At 34.7% G+C, this 25,711-nt stretch overlaps 2 protein-coding genes across 6 annotated transcripts in view; one reads left to right on the top strand and one right to left on the bottom strand.

Annotated features, from left to right (window-relative positions):
• LOC149782417 (adhesion molecule nephrin-like) overlaps positions 1–25,711 on the top strand; it is a 506,160-nt gene that overhangs the window by 215,300 nt on the left and 265,149 nt on the right. The gene's annotated exons all lie outside the window — the stretch shown is intronic.
• LOC149782419 (protein turtle homolog B-like) overlaps positions 1–25,711 on the bottom strand; it is a 143,426-nt gene that overhangs the window by 59,073 nt on the left and 58,642 nt on the right. For all 3 annotated transcript variants that reach the window (XM_089933806.1, XM_089933805.1, XM_089933807.1), the window contains 2 exons: positions 15,188–15,484; positions 2,581–2,883 (listed from right to left, as the gene is read on the bottom strand). In XM_089933806.1, coding sequence (XP_089789932.1) covers positions 2,581–2,883; positions 15,188–15,484 — 600 coding nt within the window. The remainder of the gene's footprint in view (positions 1–2,580; positions 2,884–15,187; positions 15,485–25,711) is intronic.

Consider the following 25,711-nt stretch of genomic DNA (forward strand, 5'->3'; position numbering starts at 1 on the left):
ATTTTGTTACACTTAGAAATATACCTTATCCGAGGAGATACTTTTACATTTGCTTTATTAGTTTGCACTGGAGTGACAGTTCATGCAGCTGCAGTCTATCATTGGCCATTCATGTCATAAACCTGAGCTGATTCTCATTAAAAAATGTTTTATCACCTTTTCATGAGTATATCATCAGTCACCAGCCATGGTGTGACATTTGTACTCTTTACTCAGCCACATGTGAATGTTACCTTCTTGCCTCAAAGTCAAAAATGGTCAATAACAAAATACATGTACTGACAGTTCTAACAGACACTGACTGGCACATTAAATGACGATCCTTGATGTTATTTTTAGAAAGGATGTTTTAAAATAAACATGATTTGGATAAATAATCTAAAAGTTTCAAAATTAAACTAGATTCAAAGTCAATTAAGTCAGTACAGTAATGGGTAATGATAACAGATATCCCAGAGAAATTAACCACTACTGGTATTTCACATGTCACCTATCACTGTGTCATTATTTAACATGTTAGATCTATTGTATATTCAGCAGTGGAGTAGAAAAAAGACATGTATTTTCCATCAAAACTGAAGAAGAAACCTTAGACTCTTCAATTCCAGGGGGGTGGGGGAGGGGACAAATAAATCGCATATAATGACTTTTTTCTTTAAATTATAATATGACTATGGTTTTCAAGCAATCTGAGGACCTCAATTTATTTCATGAAAATAATCTTGTACAATATCCCTGCACTTGTAAATGTGTGTGCATTTAACCTTGGTTTATTAAATGCTTCTACTTATACTTCAAAGTTCATATTTTCTTCAAGCAACTTTAAATTTAGTTTTTGTTTCCCAAAGTTTTAATGCTGCTTTTTTATGCAAAAGTCCATTTCAGCATGTTCCTACTTAGGCTTAATTGATATACCCTGTCTATATACATTTTCTATATATTCCTTGGAAACAAAATGTTTTATTTTTAAATTAACAATGGCTTCTTAAAAAGAATAATCTAATCAAAATGTGACTAGTTTGTAACTGAAGTAATAATAACACAATGTTGGCTTGGCAACTGGCAACAGTTTACCAGTATATGTCATGTGATGTGGATGAATGTTTCATATCTATCTCAACTGAAAAATATTAGTTTAACTCCTCCAGAAAATATTCCAAATTATCATGCTTTTCATCATTTCACTTGAAAGTTAGTACCATCAAATTTGTCAGATGACCAAACCACTAACTGAAAGTATATTATTGTACAGCTGTTAAAAAAGAAAACAGCAGCTCATGTTTAGTAAATTCCTCTTGAAAATACTAGGTCAACAGCAAAATGAAAACACTTATTTATAGTAAATCAGAACACATCAAACTCAGTTCTGGAGGCAATGTATCACAGCATGGTTATACCGAGTCAGTACTAGATGACATATCTTGGATATTATTGTGCAGTAGACTCTGTGTGAACATTCTAAGCAAGAAGATTGTGAAGTGGCTGGTGGAGAAAAAGAAAAGATCACATCATTTCTCATATTCTTTATTATTACCTGAATAGTTCATGCAGTCATGTTACAGGTCTTTTTAATAAATGTATCAACCAAATAATACTTAAATGGTCTCTACTTTAGATAGAGATTATGAAGGTCTACTGTAACTCAGTCAATAGGTAGTTCTACTCGCTGTAGTGAATGAGAACTGTTACAAAATTATATTGCTGTGGCTTTCAGATTAGGGAATAAAACCTATTCTTTCCGATATGAGCCATGACATAAAGATCTACACCCACCATTACATATAGTCTGTGATGGATAACAGTGCAGACCATTAACTGACCAAAATGGAAATGTAATTTTACAAATCAACAACACGCATAAGGTATGTTGAAGTACTGTTGTTTGACATCTTATCCAGAACTTAGCCTCTTACCAAAGTCAATCAAATGCCCAGTTTATTTTTATCAATACTTAATTTTTCTGACTGTTACTTTGTTTCAAAATGTTTTTGTCTAAAAAGAGAAAATCTAAAATATTCATCAAAACCGTTAATTCAGACTTTTTGTTTAGGGAAAATGGATAATAAAATGTATTCAAAATACACATGACATGAAATCACCATAAACTTTAGACCAGACTCCTTTATCTAATGCACATACATACATGTCTGACCCTTTTCACTCTAATGCACATACATACATGTCTGACCCTTTTCACTCTATGATTAATAATAAGAAAGCATTTTTGCTGGGGTTTTTGTTACTTTTCTGCAGTGATCTTTCTTAGGCCCAGTTTCAGTACTTATTAACTCTGTAATATTAAAATTTGTTATAGCAAGGAAAGTTGAGATTCATATAAGAATAAATAATTACAGTGAGTGACAACTTCTGTGGGAAGCTACGACTTGGTGTATAAAATCCAGTCCAATGTTAACTTGGCCTAAAAGCTTCTTAACATATTTATCTTCAATCATTCCATCATTTTTACCAGGTGTGACAATATGAGAGCATACTTACATTAACACTTGACATCACACTTTTATGTACATTTTGGCATTCCAGAGAATGAAGTCTTACATATTAGAGAAAACTTATACTTACATTTAACATCAATGATGAATGTATCACTTTCATTTGACTTTGCTAGTTCATCCTCATATGCAAAGCATGTAAACCTTGCTCCGTTGTCTTGTCCATTACTAAGGTTACTGATGGTCAGTTCTGTTCCCTGGACAATATACCGTTCTCCTGGAGAAATAACTGTACCATTCACCTTCCACTCAGCAAACATTACAAGGCCATGGTCAGAAGGTGCACTGTTCGAATTTGTGGAGCAGTTTAAACGGTAGCTTGAACCAGATTCAGCAATATTAAGTTCCATAATCAGCGGCTTAGTTGGGGAAGCTGTATATGATTAAAAAATTCTCTGAGTCAACAAAATTTCTCTAAATTCCATTTGGATGGTCTTAAACACAGCAAGTATCTTTGATTCAATTTCAAGTAATAATACAAAGCCAAATAAAATAAAGTTATAAAAGTGAGATGTCCGTAAGAAATATACGGCAGCGCCATGTTAAGATTCCAACACAGAAGATTACATTTATTTCTTGTCTTCTGCATTGATAAGTGCTGGTAATAACTAAATATATTTATAACTTGCTAACAATTGCAGATAATTGTTTTTAAATCAATTTTCTCATCTCATTATGTCACAAGTCAGTGATATATAAGTACTAAATTATATATGCAATAAAAATGTTACAACAGATGCTATACCAAGATAAAATGAAAATGGGAATCCATTTTAAATCAAAGGCAAACACTACCTAACTCTCATTTTTCTTTGCAAAGCTACATTTTCTCTCAGTCATTTTTAATATTTGCAACACAAACAAACAGAATGACACTGAATGATTACATAACTCATATCTTGATTGTTTTCAGTGGTCTCTAGCAATGATTGTAAAAAATAATTATTATATAGAAAACAATTTCAGACTAATGTGATATTTATGACAAAAAGTTGCCCACAGTAGTATGACTTAAAAAACAAAGAACATTGTTTACTATGATATCAAAGCTGAGGTACTAAAATGAGTTGATAAAGGCCAAAGATTAAATTTTATTTTTGTAATCACTTTTTTTCACATCTGCTTCAGAAGCTCATACCAATATCTACCATTTTGGAAACCACCTTTTACATGTGAAAGTCACAGGATAGTGACAGCATGTATAACCACAATTAGAAGTACAGTACATGCAACAATAACAAACTTAATGATGGACTAAATGCCACTTCAAGCCTCTTCTGGCATATGACCATTTCAAACTGAGCTGAACAGATGTCAATGACACAACTTCCAACTGGATTCATATAACAACTGGTCATTTAATTTGGCAATTCTTGGCATGCACACTTAAGGGTATTTTTGGTTTTTCTTTTTTCTTTTTTGGATCCAAAATGTCAACAATTCATGAACTTGTCCATGTGTTCAAAGTGTAAACTGCATTTAAAGAATGTCAAGCTTAGGTGTACACAGGGCATTCATATCTTAATACCTGTAATATGGCCAGTATTGAATCTAAGCTATTTAACTATTAAAGTAAAAGGGTGAAGTGAGAACAAACACGTTTTGTAAAAGTCAGCAAATACTTTATTTCCTTAGAATAAAAGGTGCAAATTTAATAAGGAATTTACAATATTGTGAATTAAATCACAAAATAGTCCCAGAAGTTCTATCACAATTCCAAATGTATAGATTATTCCAAATGTAATGTTCCAAATGAACTCCAGACTTGAATATGCTGATGTGCCAGGAGCCTGGAATAGTGCTGGTATGCTAACAGCATTAATGTATCAAAATGATATAATCCGAATTATTGTTTCATTCACAATTATAAATAAAGCAATTTAGTCCTAAAGTCAAAGAGCACTTTGAAATTTCAACGATTAATTTAAACAAATAAACAAATAAATGAAATACTCTCAACTGAACATAACTTGATTCCACAAAGACTGATGCTAAGATTTGGAATTTTTGTACTAATTCTGAAGTAATGAACATTTATATACAAAACTAATACACAATAATAGAACCAGGTTGAGGGTCATTTTCACAACAAATTCATAAACAGCTTGCTTCTAGAACATTCCTAATTTCTAGCAAAAAAATCTAGACCTTGAACTCAACATCAGCAAACATGTTTACCTCCAAGAAATAATGATCTTTATATAATGATCTTTATATATGCGAACCAAAAACATAAAAAGTACATGTATTAGCTAAATAATGTTATTTACAACAAAAAAATCAAAAAGTTGTGAATACTCAGGTAGGTCTCTTGGTCAATCACACAAAATAGATATACATAGCAGGTCAAGTGATTCCTCGGTGTGGCTGACCATGACAAAAATAACAAGAATGCCTCATGATAGTGTATGTTGAGGCTTTCAAATTAAAATTCTGATTTATATACTGCTATTGCTGATGAGTTGTTGTTGTTGTTGTAGTGTTTAATGCCATTTTTCAGCACACGATAGGCTATACATGGCGGCCAGTATTAATGGTGGAGGAAGAACCCGGGAAAACCTGGAAAGAACCACCGACCCATGAGAAGCTACTGGCAAGCTTTCTCACATACCGACATTGGCTGAATCCGAGACTCGAACCCACGCAGGCAGAGGTGAGATGGCAGTGATCCGTAACGGAGAGCACTTTAGACCACTCGGCCACTCGGGGCCCCCTATCGCTGATGAGATGAAATAGTTTTCATGCACAAAAATGTATTCAAAACAGTTGTATTTAGAGCAGCAGATAAAGCAATGCACATAATTATTTCAAGCAAAAAGATGTATTCTGGGCAGACATCTCTAATATTTAAATTTTCAGCATATTTTGATCACAATATCAGCAAACTAGTGAGAAGGATCTAACTAAAATAATTCATTCTTAAAATTTAATTACAAAGAAGCAGGAGACAAATGATCATTTTGACATTAATAAAGCAAGAATCTCCAATAGCCCTACCAGCTTCTGTTAAGCAAAATAATTATAGGTTATTGCATTTCAAAAGGATACGAACAAGTTTTTCTGAGAAATTAGGCATACAGTATTACTCAGAAAAAACAAGTTAATATTTTCTCATACAAATCTAGTAACATTTTTATTATATATTCATTTTGATTTTCTACCCAAGTCTAAATAATAAAAAGAACACACTATAAGACAAAATAATTGAATTTGTGCTGGATACCAAAGTAAATTTACAACTACTGGTTCAACGATAAACAATGTTATGTATATCTATATTTAATATAAATCCTGGTACATGATTTTTATTTCATTTTCGTAAATTGTATTCATGGTTGTAAACTGTAAAGAATATTTTTGTTATAAATTGTGTACGTGATCTGGATCTGTTAAGAATTCGAATAGCGTAGGATCTATATATATACCTTTATGTACGAGTTGACAATTAATAATAATAATTGTAATAATAAGACTTAAAATGGTGCCTATGGTGTATTTGTTCAGTGACTGATGGGATATGAAAGTTTCAAAATTAATTCTGTGGTTTTCCAATGGTTGCGCAAGGTCACATGAATATGCTTAGTTCATCAAAATCAATAGTGTATGCTGTCACTTGGGTTCTATTTCAAAGTATAGTCACAATGTACAGTGTATATAAGAGAAAATTAAGCATACAGTTTCATTCAAGTTCATATTTTTGGAGTCATTCACACTTATTGTGTTTCTGTTGTAAGTCTGCAGGCGTATTTTGTTCTACTTAGATAATTTTCAAGAGGAAAAACATTTATTTGGACTGTTCAGTGGAAGCAGAAAGTGCTCATCATTTGGACAATAATATTATTCTGGAACTGTAACAAATTATTTGAAAGAATTCTGGACAATGCCATCTTCAAAACATCACAATTCTTGGAGTTCCATTACATTTCCAGTACTGAAATGTATCAGTGACATTTCATTCATTTAGGACTTTCATAAACCTTTATAGAGACAAGTCCGGATTCACTTCATTACACTGTGATGATTCTAACTATTGTAGATCTTGTCACACTTGTCAAATGGTTGGAAAATCTAACCAAAAGCTACCTAAAGCTACTTTGCAACCAATTCCTGCAGCTGATGAACCATTTATTAGAATAATGGTGGACTGTGTAAGTCCTTTACCCAAGACCATGTTTGGCAACCAATGCTTGTTGACCATAATGTGTGTGTCAACAAGGCATCCTGAGACAATTCCATTACAGAATATTACGACTAAAATGATAGTCAAAGCCATAATTAATTTTGATACACTTTTTGTCCTTCCAAAGTCGATCCAATCAGATCAAGGTTCTAATTATATGTCAGGGATCTTCCAACAAGTAATGTATGAATTAGGTATTCAACAGTTCGAGTCCTATGTGGTGTATCACCCTAAAAGCCAGGGGGCATTGGAAAGATCTCATCAGACTTTATACAATATGATAAGGCCATATTGATTTGATACCAAAAAAGATTGGGACAAAGGTGTTCACTTACTATTGTTTGCCATTAGGGAGTTGGTTCAAGACTCCTTTGAATTTAGTACTTTTGAACTTGTTTTTAAACACTATTCATGGACCACTGAAGTTGTTGAATGAAAACTTCTTTTAACAGAAGAATCAGAGATCAATTTACTTGATTATGTCTCTTATTTTAAATACAAATTATCACAAGCTTGTGAAATTGCAAGAAATAATCTTCAGTCTACCCAATCACAAATGAAACTGAGGTATGACAATACAAAGAAACAGAACTTTTCAACCTGGTGATAACGTTCTGGCTTTCTTGCCCATACCTGAGTCCTCTTCATGCTAGGTATTTTGATCCCTATACAGTTAAAAAGAAAGTGATTTAAATTATATCAATGATACTCCTGGGAGGCAGAAAGGGAAACAACTCTGCCATATGAATATGTTAAAGGAGTATGTTGATTGAGATAGCTTTGTAAATCATTCAATAAATTGAGTTGTTCATGTCCCACACAAAGATGATTTAAATGACGACATACAATTGGAATATAAGGACTTTAATTCAACCAGTCTATACATTCTGAAATAGTACAAAATCTGGGCAATAAACTCTCACATCTACAGCCGGAGGAGAAGAATGAGTTAAAGCAATTAATATGTGAATATGAGCACTTGTTCCCAGATGTTCCAACTCAAACAAACAAAATCTACCATGACGTTGAAATTGTAGATTATAAACCTTTAAAACAACATCCTTATAAGGTGAATCCTCTTAAGCAGTAATGTCTAAAGAAGGAGGTTTGTTGCAGAATTACTTTATTGCACTATGCAAATGTAACTTGAGTTTGCTGTTATTCTTGTTCCGAAACCTGATAATTCTATCTGAAATCTGCACAGGTTACAGAAAAGTGAACAGTGTCACCAAAACAGATTCATTTCCAATACTGAGAATAGAGGACTGTATTGACAGGATTGGAAATGCAAAACATTTACCAAGTTTAACCTGTCAAAAGGATTCTGGCAGATTCCACTGATGGATAGAGCAAAAGAAATTTCAGCTTTTCCAACTCCAGATGTACTCTATCAATGCAAAGTGATACCATTTGGTATGAAGAATTCTCCCTCTAAAATCCAGCACTTAATGAACATGGTAACATCTGGTATATATAGCTGTGTTGCATACATTGATGATATCACTATTTACAGAGATTTTTGGAAGGATTACCTGAAAACTATCTGGAAATTCTTTGTTTGCTTGAGTGATGTAAATTTGACAGTCAGTCCAAATAAAAGTGAATTTTGCTGAGCTTGTGGTAAATGTTTAGGACATATTGTGCAACATGTTCAAGTTAAGCCTGTAGCAGCTAAGGCTAAAGCTATCTCTCAGTTCCCAATCATTAAAAAGTAACTGATCTGATTTTTGCATATGTCCGGATATTACTGGAAATTTTGCTCAAATTTTTCCATAACTGCTGAGCACCTGACCAATGTCTTAAGTAAAAAGACCAAGTTTTTTCAGTCTGAGAAATGCCAGAAGGCACTCAATAAATTAAAGGCCATACTTAAAGAGTGCACCAGTTCTTTCAGCTCCAGATTGCAATCAACCATTTAAAATGCATATTGATGCAAGTGATGTAGGGGTTGGTGACATATTAAATTAAGGACAATACAAATGGCATGGATCATCCATGTGCTTTTTCTCTAAAAGTTGAAACAAGCACCAGAAAAATTATTCCACTAATGAAGTACAATGGCAATATATGGTGCATATAAGGAGAAAGTTAAGCATTCAGTTTCAATAAGATTTCTGGAGTCATTCACACTTATTATGTTTCTGTTGTAAGTGTGCTGATCTATTTTACCAGTATGTTGTATTTAGATATTTTATCTTTTCTGTTACTTATATCTTGGACGTAAAAACAGTAACAATATTATTGTGCAAATTGCACCACCCAGCAATGTATAAACTTGGTTTTGCACTCAGTCGTTTGTTTAAAAAATAATTATTATTTTGGTTAACTTAAACTTTAAATTTTGAGACATACTTTGAATGAATGCACACTGAAACAACTTTTCCAGCTGCTCTGGAATATAAAAAAATTCTGTCTATTCAACTGAATACTGCTTTTCTAGTTGTGATAAACTGGATGTATTAGCTGGGTCAATTCCATATCATGCACATGTGACTGGATAGACACACATTTATTTTCAGTGCAGTAAGGAGAATGTGATTTGTTGGAAATGGAGTCAAAATTATTGTACAATTTTGTGATGTGGATCAATATTTTGGAATCTAAGTAATTCTGATTACCAGAAATAAGTAAGAAAGTACAGTTTGAGGAAAATCAGGATGTAAAAAAGGTATGTACCTTTACTGTCATTTTTATTACCAGCTAAATATGCCCTGTTACTTGCATGATCTTCATTGGTCCCAGCTATTTATATGAACTGTATAACTTCTACTGTTACTATAAATTGAAACAATGTCTCAAAACATTAAAAATGGAAAAACTGCAGAGAAACTCATGTGTGTTACAGCCCATTTCAGCAGTGGAAATAATACTTCTTCATTCTCTTTGTTTTTACTAGCTCTGAGACAGCTACATTTCTACCAAAACCCACCTTCTTCTGTTGCATTTTTATTTTCTAAATTTAATGTTTGGACTGACTTGTAAAATGGTATATTTCTGAGTGAGCTCTTGGCCTTACTGTGCCTTTCTATGCTATATAAATAGACACTTGACAACATGTGTCATAGTTTTAACTATGTGATCAATGTCAAAGTGGATTGATACAATGTAATACTGCTACTGAGTATGAGATAACTACTTCTCCAAGACACATAAGCCTGGATCTGTGGCAGCAACATGTCAAATATGACATATCTAAAAGATTCAGTTCAATGAATGGCCAATCAAAGTTAGATAAAGTGACGAAAGCATAAAAATATTAACATTCCCAGCTTTCAAACATGGGAAAAATGCACTTGTTTTAAACTAGCAACTTGGTAAATTTACCAACTTCAAAAATCAGTGGTTCAGGATGTCAGGCTAAGGGATTTGATCAGCCATTATGTATGTAAACATTTCTTGATTCTACTGGGTACAACAGTTTGGCTGTCAGTTCCTTACAAATATTTTCATTATAGCCATCCTACTGAAAATAATTATCTACAGATAATTTACTTACTTTACGTAAGAGGAGACACAACTTGAAATAAAAATCAGACGCAAAATCCCAAGTTCAGCTAATTTTATACAACAAATTTATGCACATGAGATAATCATGGAATTTATTTGTAGTGTATAGTAGTTTTTACCACCCATTATTGATTTCACTATCATGATGATGTATACTGTGTGATTCCTTGTGTGCAATTTCAATTTCCCATGCCTGCCAAGCTGAAACATGAGAAAGAAATAAGTGGCATAAAGTAACTAGCTGACATCCTTATGGAAGTGCATATGTACTGTGTCCTTCAAGATTGTTTTTATTTTCATAAGTTGAGTCCCTGCCACAAGACTTATAGATTACCCTCAATTTATATGTACAACAGCCCTAAAGGTGGAATATTTTTATATATAACTTGGTCAACCCATCCCCTGGCCTAAATGGTTAGTGTGCATGCCTTGGCTGCATGAGTTCATGGACTCAAACATGGCCATGTCATAACAGAGACTTATAACAATGGTACAAACTGCTGCCTTGCTTGGCACTCAGCATTAAGAGTTTAGTGTTAGGACTGGTCAGCCTGGTGTCAGGATATTGTGACTGGGTGGGACATCATGCTACATGTATGTGGCATGATGCTCCAAGTGCTAGAGATCACTATAAACTGCCATACCAGAAACATCATAGCTAAATGACTAATTTTTTTAAAACTACATTCAAAATCCAAATCTCACACACACGTATATAATTTGGTCAAATTCTGAGAAATCATTATGAGATTTTAATATTTTTAGTAATGATAACCATACTGGACTGTGGCTCTACATCATTTCTAGGAAATTGCATGGCATCCTGCTGGGATACTTTCTTTCACATTTGATCAATTCAAATGGCTGACCGGCATTTATTTGCTCGAAGTTTTATGACCCTCATGCCAGCATCCCAAATTATATTAAGTAGTTTTGTTTTTAAAAAGATTCCTAATTTTCTTTTGTAACAACAAACATATTAGATGTTGGATTGTTACCATAACTTCAAAGGACAAGGACTGCTCTTGGCACTTAAATTTTTAAAAACTTATTTTTCTTTTCCATCTGCAAAGATCTGTGTTATGTTCATTTATTTAATAAAGCATATTCTTAGGTAAGCCATGAAGTTTTGAAGGCCAGAGGTCCAGTGTCTTTCGAAAATGTTAAGAGATCTGCTGCCCAAGGCAAAATTCAGATATTATTGTGTGAAAGGAGAAAAGCCAAGTGCTCTGAACTACTGAATATACATTTCTGACAATTTCAATTGGTATGTCCCTATAGGACTCATGGTACTAATTCATTTGCCATTTGTAAACCTATGTAGACACTATGATATTAAAAATTCAGTATTTTTTCATTTCTGAGTGCTCATGATCAAACCTATATTTATCAGTATACCGTAGATGAAACCTGGATGTCAGCTTTTGTGTAGGTAAAAGGATTTTCTGGATGTGTTTGAAACATGTGCTTTCAATTTCACACCAAAGAATCAGGTGCTAATTTCAGTAATGAGTTTTCCAAACTCAAGTCTGTTAAAGGACTGAAATTCTATCAAGAAAGCGATGTCTCTATTTTTTTAAGTTATATTTAGGATAAGGTCTAAAACATTATTTTTCCTACAATCTAACTTTCATTATCAACCAATTCTGATCACCCAAACCAATCCATACTCTATTTTATGCTCACCCATTTCCAGACTGGTTTCCTTTTCTCCATACAATTAGTACTATGTCCTATATCCACCCTTGATTTTCTTGACATACCTTGGGATAGTAATTCAATGCATAAGTAAGCAATATGCATAGTTCTGCTTCTCAAAGATTAAATTAGTGAATATTAAATTATATTGCAAGTTTATGTTCACCTATATAACAATGGTACATATCAGGCAACATTTAAGCATTTGAGATTCTTTTTTTTTAATCAGAAAAAAAATAATAAAATACAGCTGTCTATTATTAAAGAGACACCTTTTTAATATCACCATTTATCTCACTTCAATTTAATGGTGAAATATATTACCAGCCTTGTCATATGCAATTAATGAGTAAAAGATCAAAGTGACCATCTATATGTACATGTGTAATTACAGAAAACAAGATTTAAGTGACAAAAATTACCTAAAATTCACCCCAGAAGACATACAATTTAAAACTAAAGTAAAGTAGACATAAGTCCATTAACATGCAAAATATGAACTTTCACAGGTTCAGTGAAAGAAATTAGAGGAATGCAAAGTCATGAGAGGTCTTCACCATTAAGCATGGTGGAAAAGAGCTTAGTGATCATATCTGAATCATTATGTTTCAAAACACAACTAGGAAATATCATATTGCTTACTGTAATTACTCTATAAATGGTAAACTGTATACATTTTATATCTGTGATTGCATAGATATAAATCAATGTAAAAACACTCCACCTAACATAGTCAAATCTACACATTCTAAACACTGCACCCCCTCCCCCCTTTTTGGCAACAGTTGATATATCTAAATATGTGTTTCATATAACACTGAAAGTCACTCTGTGATTTACAAAAGATGTTGATTTTGCTTGTTACCACATATATAACCATATGATTGCATATATAGTAAAGTTAATTGTTCTTGCACATGTGGTATCACTGTATTGCTGCTGTAGCTGTCTATAGGACTCCCGGTACTAATTCACTTCCCATTTTAAACCAATACAAACACCATATTACAAATTCAATAACATTAAATTTCTGAGAAATAATGATCAAACCAATTTTTATCAGTACAGATGAAACCTGGATGTCAGCTTCTGTGTAGAGGAAAGGATATAAGCCGCGACATGTTCTGGACCTACATGTGTTTGAAACAATGAACATGTGATATCAGCTTCTAACCCGGAAATCAACATCATCATGGGCCAGGAGCTGATTTATCAGCCTACCAGCCGTAATACAAGGAACTGGTATAATATATATGACAATAAGAAGCAAACAAAATATTTGATAAAATATTATTTTATTAAATGACTAATAATTGTTTTCCCTTTTGGGATAAAAAAAAATAGTAATTATTTCATCATGATTGCTGTTGTATGGAAACTTGTAATACAGTAAATAAAATCCAAGACATTTAATTTTTCCTGTAGTAGGTGAATAATGATGAATTTTATTATTATTACTATTATTATTATTAAGCGCTTATATGTACCATAATCATATATCTTAGGCATTGAAGATGAAAATTTGAAGCAATATCACATGCTTAAAATCTTTGTATGTCATTTTCACCCATCTGATACTTTTCCTACAGTTCATTACAGAGCAAGTATTGATTGGTCATTTGTTCAGTCTGTATCATGTTGTGGCTTTGGTTTTGTGTTTGACATCACAGTAAGGCAAGCAAGGTATTTGCTGCTGAGGCGGTTTAAATAAACTGCCCAAGGACATATCATGGTAACCAACCCAGAATGATATGATAATGAGTCAAACCTACACCCTTTCAGTCACTAATCTGACATACATGTACTAACGACTGTACCATAGTGGATAATACAGTCTGCATGAAAATGGTGATGCACATTCCAGTAGACACAGTACTAAATATTATAAACTAGTAAATGTGAATATAGGAAATTATGTTACTTAATATTTTGGTCTTAAGTAGTCTTTGAGAGATTCTGTAGAATCTAGTTATTAAGCTGAAACGGTTTAATTGTATATACAGAGAAATGATCACGCATGACAGTTCTGACAATTCAATCTTCACAGATAATGTCAAATTACTATTTTAATCTAAGTAGTGTGTGCGTGTGTGATTTGGACTATTAACGTAGCTATACAACATTTTCAGTCAAATCCCTATCAAACCCATGACGTCCCACATCTAAAGCAGATGCTCTAACCACTAGGCCACCAGAGAGGTCTTAAAAATTCTAAGTATTCTAAAGCATAGTAACAACAATTATATCAAAGATGTCAAAAACAATTGATACAAAGACTACACAAATTTTGATTTTATCACATCCAAGAACATAACTGCTAATCTGCCTCACCCCCGTCCCAACTTAATGCTTTTAGATTGTTATTGGGAATTATTTTCTTTCTTCATAACTTATGGGACATCAAATAAGATAATTATTTTTTGCAGTCCAAACACTTAGGACCAAAATAGTAATATTGGATGTAAAGTAACCAGGAATGCTAGGCACATGCAAGTCAAAATACATAAATGAAATTTAATTACAAGGAACAAATAAAACTTCAAAAAAAAAAGTCAAATTGCTGTCCATGCTGAGCAGGCCAATCATATCTGAACCTCAAACTGTTCCCTATAAATAGCAAAGAAATATGTGAAATTAGATAAAAATTATTTAATAATGTCAGGCATATACTTATGCACACACAGGAGGTGTAATTCATTTCAGAGTTACTTCATATGCCAGCCATATGAAAAACTTAATATGCAAACTTACACCTGCTGTATTCATCCACCAAATACCAACACTGACAACGACAACACCGAGATCAAAGCATACACTCTCCTGTACTTTATATAGATGATCTAAAACTTCAAACGTTTTCATATCAGAATCATCTCTTAGCCAACTTTGGCTGAAATTGGTCTAGTAGTATTGAAAAGGAGTTGAAAATAACAAATGCTGTTGGACATCGTATTGGTATTGTTGCTATATAATTGTGGGGTTTAACGCCATTTTTCAGCACAATACAGGATATGCATGGCGACCAGTATTAATGGTGCAGGAAGAACCTGGGAAAACCCCAGGAAAAGCCACCGACTCACGAGAAGCTATTGGCAAGCTTTCTCATACTCCCACTGGCCGAATCCTAGACTCGAACCCATACAGAGTCTATTGGTACTGAAAAGGAGTTGAAAATAACTTTAACAAAACGTTGTTGGACAGCACATGACGAACAATGCAGACAAACATATGGTTCTAGCATATACTTGCATGACATTCATGTGAGCTAAAAACAATTTTTTTAAATAATTACCTTTTATTATTAATATCTGCTCTCCCAAGGAAGAGGCAACAGTTTTAGCAACATACTTCCCAGCGTCCCTAAGTGTGACATTTTTCAGGACAAAGGAGATCTGTTTTTCTTGTACATTTCCATTAAACAGCACTCTATTTCTGTATGCCGGTTCATAACTAGCAATTCCATTAAATACTGCCATTATCATGGATTCACCTTCTTTGTTGATGATGAGTATATCATCCACTGGGATAACACTGTTGAGATGGAAACTGAAATTGGCATCTAGACCGACTAATGTCTTGACAGGAGCATCTAAAAACAAACAAATCAACAAAAATTACAATATTATAAAACTATATTGAGTGATACATTTAAAAATAAAACAGCGTTGTTGTAAGCCTTAAAAACAAACTTGTCCAGTGTAGGCTGGAAATCGCTCACTTCCGTAATAGCCAAATACAAGTGAAGTTTACACAAAATATGGGTCAGTAGGATGCATATTAGCAGCAGAGAGACTGAGCCCACCAATTATTTGTTCCAACAGAACCCTTTTAACTAAAAATTGTATCCAACCCAACTCGATACCATGTCCGAGGATCATGTAAATTTATTGTTACAAATCCGTGTGGTTTTGCCTGAGCACGACTAAAGAAATTTCTGAATTTATTTATGTCCATGTCACCACCGCACCAAGTTCGATGAATATTTTGTAACGTGTGTGCGTCAACTCCGTTAAACACTGCAAGAATATTGCAATTATCTCTGATCACTTTTGGAATTTGTGTGTATCATTGAGTTACATAAATCACATCCACATTTTTGTGCCTACCGCGGGAAAATATCCTGGCAGGGTTTGATTGTTTGTCCAGCATGACATCATCGTACACGACTAAATTATTAATACTCCCATCAATATCATCGATACTCAGTGCTTCATTGATATCAGTTATAAAATCAATAACATCTTCTTCACTTATTGATTTTGCACTTTCGTTAAAATCTTTTAATACCTGATAACATCGCTGATTGTCCACTGATGGGGCTAACAAATATAATTTATCCCACTTCATCCACTTCATTATTAAATTAAGTAACAACTGCGTCTTACCCGACCCAGATGGGCCTATAATAATCATTCGAATTGAATTTGGTATCACTGAGTTATGTTTGATTGGCTCTCGTCGCTTTGACGCAGAAAAGTCAGTGATCTCCATTAGATATATCATAAAATAAATATGAATTTATATTGTGTGAAATGCCGAGCACATACCCCAACTGCGGATATGACAACAATTACAACAAAAAATGATCGACAAGCGCTTACAGGCAAGTGTGAACGATGCGGTATAAAAAAATTTAGATTTATTTAAAAAAAAAAGGGAGGTGATATCGCAGCCAAGTTAGCCAAGCTACCAGGAACATCGTGGGCTAAATACCCAGGAGAAAAACATCTTCCAGGATATAATTACTGTGGTCCAGGAACCCGACTTGATATCAGACTTGATGCTCAGGATCAACCAAACCCAGGTGAGTATCCGATAAATGCTATTGATAAGGCGTGTCATGCGCATGATGTAGCTTACCGAAGCAAGGATTTACAACAGCGCCATCTAACAGATGTGAAATTAATTCATGCGTTAAATGCCATCACTGATAAATCTTTCAAAGAAAAGTTAGCTAGTTGGTTAATAAAATCTGCAATGAAATCTAAGCTTGTATTAGGCGCTGGTAATTAATTATAATGGAGTCGATTTATTATTCCCCAAGCAGATACTGGAGAGGTAACGCAGCAATTAGTAAACTCGCTAAAGCAGCAAAAGTTACAAAAGTTACTGCTAAAAATTGGTTATCCCGACAGGCAATATGGCAAATTTATTTACCGCATCCTAAACAAATTCACTTCGCGCATTTCAATGTTAGTGTACCAAATGAGGTTCATCAAGCTGATATATTATTTCTGCCACATGATACTATCCGAAGACGCACATACACGTACGCGTTAACCATAGTTGATGTTGCAAGTAGATACAAAGATGCTGAACCGTTAACAACTAAAACAGCATTTGAGGTTGCTTCTGCGTTTGAAAGAATTTATCGGCGAGGACCTCTACAATGGCCAAATTTATTACAAGTTGATCCTGGTAAAGAATTTCAAGGTGCAGTATCATCGTTGATGAAGCAACATAACGTCACCATCAGACGAGGACACACTGAAATTCATCGTGATCAGGCAATTGTTGAGCGATTCAATCGAACACTTGCTGAGCGGTTATTTGGATATCAATACGCAAAGGAATTCATTCAAGATGCGAGATCGCGCGAATGGGTTGCAAGATTACCAAGTGTGATAACTGCGCTAAATAATGAAATTACCCAAACCACCAACATGAAACCTGCCATCGCAATCACGAAAAAAAATATACCCGTACGACGTGATTCTTCAGCACAGCCGATACTGGGTAATGTCACAGTTAGATATTGAACTTGAAGGTGGTAAACGAAGAGCAACTGATCCCATCTGGAGTGTTACCACACACAAGATATCCACCGTGACAAGATCCACTGGCAGACCAGCAATCTATAGATTAGATTCAACTGCTCCTCAACGCGAATTCACACGTGAACAACTTCAGGTAATTCCCGAGGACACACAATTACCACCCAAATCACTGAAGTGATTTCGATCACTTAACTAGCGCTGGCTCCTCTACGTCGATTACACTCAAGACAGGTCAACATGATATTATCACGTGTATGACCGCGACTGTTATCTTTTCTATCTACGGTAAATTGTCTTGAATTTTTATTCGAATACTGCCATAGCATTATACAATTACAACTCGCACAGTGATTATTCTGCTGTTGTTTCAACGTGTTAATAAATTCAAGATCAAGATCAAAATCGCGATTATTTTTTTTGTCACTCTGTTTGTAACCGGCTAATTTTTTTCTTATTACATCATCATCGCTGTTGTTTTCATTATTAATTTTATCAGCGTTTGATTCATCCAAGACAATTCTTCACAGTTGAGATATTCTTCTGACTCTGGACACAGCTAAGTAGACTAAGTTTGACCATTCGATTCGATCATCAACGATCCAGACAGTTGCATCAGAGATAGTCAGTCCTTGAGATGAATGAATTGTCATTGCATATCCTAGCGTCCACGGGGATTTATTCATTTCTAGTGCGTCTTTGACAGCATTAATATCAACTAGCACAATATCATTCAGTACTAAATTCTGTTTCTCTGTTTTTCCAGGGATATCAACATCTATATTCTGTAACCGCGTATCAGCTGGTCTATAACATAACGGCACTGGCAACATTGGGAACTTTTTTTGTTGCAACCGAAATAGCTGTTGTTGAAGTGTGTCTCTGACTATCTTTCTATTTGCCACTATCAAATCGTCTGGTTTTCACATGCGCAAAAAGTCGTAAAATACTCGTGTAACGTCTCGCCTTTTATTCTCCACGAACTCCCTTCATCTCCGCCGCAGAATTTCATTATATCGGTCAGTGATTCTGAATATTTTTTATCGATATAAAATGAATCCGTGGCAACTCTAATTGCGGTGTCAGGAAATCGATTTACCATCGATAACAAATTTATAGAAACATAACCCAGCATTGAAGATCTTAAATGTGTGTACTGAGGTGATTCTCCGTCGATATAACTTACAATTGTGCCCAACTTTTTCCCGTCAGACAAGAACACATCCTCCCGATTATAAAATATATTTCTCGCAACAGCGTCAGCAATTATAAAATTCAATTCAGCATCATCGATAATCAACCGCGAGTGATGCATTTTATGATCAAATGCTGCACCCTGAGTAAATTTACTGATTATTCTTCGTCCAAGATCTTTCGCTGTTTTTTCACTATTGCTGAGTTTGATCTTGAGAATTTTAGGACCCTCACTGACGATGACATCCATCGGGGTATTTGGACACTCTCGTGCAGACTCGCCGATAACTTCATCGAGGGTAATACGCTCCGGTGTTGGTAACCAAACTGAGGTCAACGGTTGATATGATATGATTGCTTCACTGACAGTCAACGATACCAGATTCGGCTGTCAAGCATATATCACAATAACACTATTGGTATGCAGCGCTTTTCACTGAAGTGTCTGCCAAACCAAACATAACAAATCTGATGAAGCCCTTTAGCAAATTCAAACAAAGTCACACAAGCAAATCCTGTCAAATCAAAATCGGGTAAAACGCCGTTTATAGCGACTCGTGTCATCGAGTTTGTGGGATGTCCGAATCGCTTGAAGTATTCGCTGCACTCGCCGTTTCCGAGAAAGCTTCCTGGGTAGCAGGCAATCATATCCACGGAAATCATATTCCGGTGGTTATACCGGGTATTCCACAGCCCGCCATGCCCATACTCGACACAACTTAATTGCATATCCAAGAGAAACTGACTTTGGGTTGGTCTCCACGAATTTCTTTCTCTGGCGGCATGAGCGGCAACACTTGGAACTGTAAAACAATTAACCAATAATTGATCAGTTTTTTCTTTCGCATATTTCTCTGCGAGTTTTTTCATTTGTTGTTGCAACGATTCCGTCCCGTATAATTCCCCGTTGGGTCTCACAAATTGATCATACTCTGAATCTTCGGAACTCCTAAATAACCACACCGACACAGGGTCGGTTTTACTCAGTGTGTAAATAGCATCAAATATATTTCCGTGATAAAATTTGACAACACGATCTCGTGGAAATATTGTAACTGCATCAGTCCAGGCATGAGAGTTATAATCAATAATTTCAATCGGTGATCCTGACATTTTATAATGCTTCGAACTATATAATATTTCTCCAGTTAGTGTTTTTACTGTTATTGAACATCTTAATTTACTTGATAGCACAGCAACATCATTTATTGATGCCCCAGTATCCTTAACCGATTCAGCCCATGATGTTATTTTTTCACGTCGCAAATCGGTTAAACCGTTTCCTCGTTTTGCGTTTTTAAAATGTTCCATTACTCACTCAGCTACACAATTCAGTGTCGACATAAATGACGCAGTCATTCGCATCGGGGCGAGTTTATCAATTTTTGGTTTTTTTACAGGATATATTCCGTAAACGAGCGCAGTTACAGGATATGCTCGAGCATAATAAGGAATATCAATTCCAACAAGTATTCCTGGTCTGGAATTTCTACTTAACAATTTTCCCGTTGGCAAGAACAGGGTCAAGTTTGTCACGGATAATCCACTCATCGGAATTTGTTTGCACAATAAATTTTATTCTGAAAACATATTTCTTAGTACGTCCATCTCTTTCATATCCATCAAACAGATAATCAGTAATTGTTTTTGCTCGGGCATCAGTCATTGTAGTATCGATGATGACCTCATCGTTGCGGGTAATTTTACATGACGACCATACATGAGATGCGCAATTCTCTTTTACCCTTGTTGATAATATTAAATAGATCAGCTAGATACCGTCGTCGTGGATCCGGGTTTAACCTGTCAAGATCGAATCTCCCAGCGCCAACTGCGGATAATCTTGAAAACTCTTCCATATTATATTTAAGACAAATATTTAAATAAGAAATATTATATATATAAATGAATAACTGCAAGTGGTTAAAAGTTGGATCCGTAACAGTCTGTGGTAAGTCCTGCAGGAAGGAATTCTGCGGTGAACATATACAAAGCATCAAACGAGGAAGCACAGGACCTATCCCATGCCTGCGATGTGGCATTGGTGTCAGGGGTAAAACACAATTATGTGCGGGATGCGGGGGGAAACGATACCGTGAACTCAAGCGATATTACAATAAAAAAAATAATGGAGACGCGCTAAAATCCGAGAGTGATTATATAACTAAGTTTTCAGACAAATTATAAATTAGACAAATACATTATTATATAAATGAGACAAGAATTTGTTCGACATCCAACCATTAAAAATTATGAAGCATCACGTGAGGGAATAGTGAGACATTGCAGATTGAAAAAACCAGTTGGTGCTGTTAGTAATTCTGGTTATCTTAAATTTAAGGTTTCTGGGGGTAAAAACTATCTTAATCACAGGTTTGTGTTCAAGTGTTTCCATGGAGAGATCAAAGATGGTCTTGTAGTTGATCACAAAGATAATAATAAACTTAATAACTCTCTTCAAAATTTACAAGCCATCACGCAGGGCGAGAATTCTGCACGAGGTGGCACTGGTAAATTTGCAAAAATTCCCAGAGCTGTAAGATCTCTCAACAAAAATACTAATAAAGAAAATATATTTCGCTCAATGGGCTTAGCTGCGAAGTATTTTGGTATTAACCCCCGTTCGGTTCAACGTGTTGCAGAAAATATTATCAAATCAACTTTTTCACGTAAGTTTGATAGCTGGATTATATTTTCTTATGTAGATAACTCTACAGCGACTGTGTGAAAGTCAATGATACAATTATTTCCCCGTTGTCACCTTGACAGGTAACAGCAGACGATTTTCTGCACAAGGAAGTAAATAACTTCCCTTGACGCTATCAAGGTGACAGCGCAAGAATGATTTTATCCTTGACGCTGTCAGGAATAAACGCGTATTTATCTTTTTTTTCACAGACAATATCACTATTTTATTACACTTGTTTGGGTTTATGGTTCATCTGTATTTTTCACACGATCATATTTAAGAAAATACGTTTTAAACAAATCACGCTGAGCTATTTCTGAACTTCTGGGTATCAGTCGGTTTATATACGATATCATCCTAATACTATATTGGGGTTTCGAAACCCAACGAAGTTGCACAACTTTCTGCATTATCGCCCCGTTCAGGGGTGACCTTTTACCCCAAAACGGGATTGATTTTCGGGGATGGGTGTGCAACTTGTTGGACGTAGAATATAACCCCGCATCGATGTTTGTACCGTCCTAGGATAAGTTAGAATTAAGTTATATGTTTGTACCGTCCTAGCGATTGTAAATACAATCGCTGTAAAAATAAACAGTAAGCTCTACGGTCAAAATACGGCTAAAAGAATTGATCACGAGGATGCCGAGAAGCTATAGAAAAGCTCTGTAAGACTGAGATAAAAAAAAATCTGAAAAATAAAAAAAATTACCTAAAACACAAAGTAAAAAAATCTCAAGTCTGAAAGGACCTCGTGGAGACCCATAAGCCAATCAATGGCTACTGTTTATTTTTTTAAATTTTAAATATATAAAAATATATATAAATATGAATCGAGAAAATATCAATAATGTGATTGATGCTATTAAAAAATTAGAAAAACAAGGATTTAATATATTACTAAATCCTGAAACAATTCTGTCTGATTTTGAATCTTTATATGAATCTAAATGCACAGGGCGTTATATTCTTCCTGCTCAATAACGATTCATAAAGATGATCCAAAATAATTTGTATAAATCACTGGCCAGCGTAGCGGAGACACAAATAAATGAATTTGTTCCACTGTCTCGTGCAATCGAAAAGATCAGGCTGGCACTGGCAGCCGAGTATGAAACAAAGAAGATAATTAATAATCGGGTCAGGAAATTAAAGCATTGTATGTCCCTTGATAAAATCAAGGACGCTGTCAATGATGAAATCAAGGATGACTTTGTCACGAATGACGAAGTCATTCACGAGGAAGTAAATACCTCACCTTGATTGCATTTTACTTGGAAGTGAAATCCTTGACTTTGTCAAGGAAGTAAAAAAAAAAATATTACTTTTTTTTTACTGTGTAAATTATGCAATTGTCCGATTTCGTTGGTTTTTACTAGCTGATTCCCTATCAGGATTAGCAACGTGGACAATTTCTCTGATTTTTACTAGCAAATACCCTATCAAATCCGTGACTCTGGTCTGTTTTGTTAATTTTCATAGCAAAATACCCTTATGAATCTGTGACTTTGGTCTGTTTTGTTAATTTTTACTAGCAAATACCCCTATGAATCTGTGACTTTGGTCTGTTTTGTTAATTTTTACTAGCAAATACCCCTATGAATCTGTGACTTTGGACAGTTTCAGAAAAATACTATAATAAAAAATAAAATCCTGCAGTGAAGTAATTATTATATGAAATTTATACAAACTGCACGATTTTCATTGATTTTTACTAGCAAATACCCCTATGAATCTGTGACTTTGGTCTGTTTTGTTAATTTTTACTAGCAAATACCCTATAAAATCTACGACTTTGGACTATTTCTCTGGTTTTTACTAGCAAATACCCTATCAAATCCATGACTTTGGTCTGTTTTGTTGATTTTTACTAGCAAATACCCTATAAAATCTACGACTTTGGACTGTTTCTCTGGTTTTTACTAGCAATTACCCTATCAAGTCCGTGACTTTGGTCTGTTGCAGAAAAATACTATAAGAAAAAATAAAATCCCGCAGTGAAATAATTATTATATGAAATTTATATAAACTGCACGATTTCACTGGTTTTTACTAGCAATTACCCTATCAGAATGAGCACTTTGGACTGTTTTGTTGGTTTTTACTAGCAATTACCCTATCAGAATGAGCACTTTGGACTGTTTTGTTAATTTTCATAGCAAAATACCCCTATGAAATCAGCAACTTGGACAATTTTGTTGATTTTCATAGCAAAATACCCCTATGAAATCAGGAAAATTGTCAGTGGTCAAAAAAATATATATAAAGTAAAATATTTTCAAAGAATTTCTGGGAAAATCCTAAAGGATTTTTACTGCAGTATCTTATTAAGATGATCCCGTGAAATGCACGAGTGAACATAATTGAGGATTTGGTCTGCATCACAATTAATCATCGTGATATTGTTTTCGCAGAATTGCTTCAGCTGAAAATCTGTCAGTAAAAAATCATCATTGCCATACTTATCGATGATTATTTTAACATAACCTGGTAAATGGTTTCCGGTAAATAATTTTCGGATGAATTCTTCAAGCGCGCTTTTGTCGTGGATGAAACATCTTACGTGCTGATACATTTGTTATGTTATTCGCGTTCATTTAATATAATTTATTGTGACAGTGCTGTCATTGATGATGATGTTACCAACAGTGCTATCATCGTCCTCACTGTCACTGTCAATAAAATCACTGTCAGAGACATCTTCATCTTCATCACTGACAATAAAATCACTGTCAGTGGAAACACTTTGTGTTTCACTGTCACTAACAATAAAATCACTGTCAGAGACATCTTCATCATCATCATCATACTTCTGGTAATTCGAAGATTTTTGGGACATTATTATGATATGATATTATTAATTGAAAGTCTACGATTTGAAAATCGTTTCACGATGAAAGTCCATAGGACTTTACCAGCAAATTAATACTAATAGTTTCATTTCTCAGGTCCAAAAGTCTACCCTGTTGGTCAGTGACTTTAAAATTCATCCTTGTCAGCGTCGGGTTATGACACCGCAGAAATACTGGATTGATTGGCTCTTGTACAATCAAAAACCCAGGTGGTTCTTTAGGAGTAAATGAGTATAGTATAAACCCTTGCTGGGCTTGATTTGATATTGTTGTGTCTATGTTGTAACTGCCATCAATTGCGTCACATACAAGATTGACCGCGACAACATCAGTGATATTTACGATTCCCAGAGAAATATGTCTGTCATCACCGGTTGCAGAATTATCGTGTCTGAGGATAACGGGTTCTGGTAGTGTTTTTTTCCATTGTGCAAGTATGTCATCGAAGTATTCATCGACGATATCAGTGACGTATTTTCGTAAGATGACCGGGGAAACATATCCTGGTAATTTATAATTCGGTAGTTCAGCTTCGCTCAGCGAGTACTTATTTAGAAATTTTTGTTTATCGGGGAATCTACTGTTAATTACTGCCTGAACCACTTGCTGGTTAATATATTCCATATCTGAGGCAAGTTGATTTAATATCTCAATTTGTTTAATAATTTCGCTGAGTGAACCTGTCACCGAGGATACATGTTTTTGGAAGTGTTGCCGTAGATACCCTCGTTGTGCTCCATGCACCACATTAATAACTTTCAAGCATTCAATAATGTCGTTTAGATAAATATTAGGTCCAATATGCACCGCCCCTGATTCCATTTCACGAGTAAAATTAAACATAATATCGACACCGCCTATGACAGGAAAAATCTTACCTTGTAAATTATCCCTGCGTATCTCATCAAGATGTTGTTTGTATGGCGGTGTCATTCCGTGATATGACTGCGCGTCAGTGATATAATCAGACTTCGCTGGTTCTGGTGGTATCGGTGGTTTTGATTCAGGCCATCCTAATACTGTTCTGATTGAACTGTTATAAATGTCTAAAGCGTAACCCAGTGTTGAGATTTCGATGACCGTGGACAACGTTGGCTCATGTGCGATTATTGTTATTTTTGCTTCTTTGGTGGTGATACGCTTTATTTGACGCTGTATTTCTTTGTTGATTTCTTCTATCTGATAAGACCCTGTTGGTAAATGAATGACATTCCAGTCGGGGGTACCGTCGAGGTTATTCTGATATGAAAATACAAATGAATTATTTGGCAACTGTCCGTGAAATGATGTCGACTTGATGTTGGGCC

Source organism: Sinohyriopsis cumingii, chromosome 15, assembly GCF_028554795.1.
Source record: "Sinohyriopsis cumingii isolate HCF-2022 chromosome 15, ASM2855479v2, whole genome shotgun sequence".
Lineage (NCBI taxonomy): Eukaryota > Metazoa > Mollusca > Bivalvia > Unionida > Unionidae > Sinohyriopsis > Sinohyriopsis cumingii.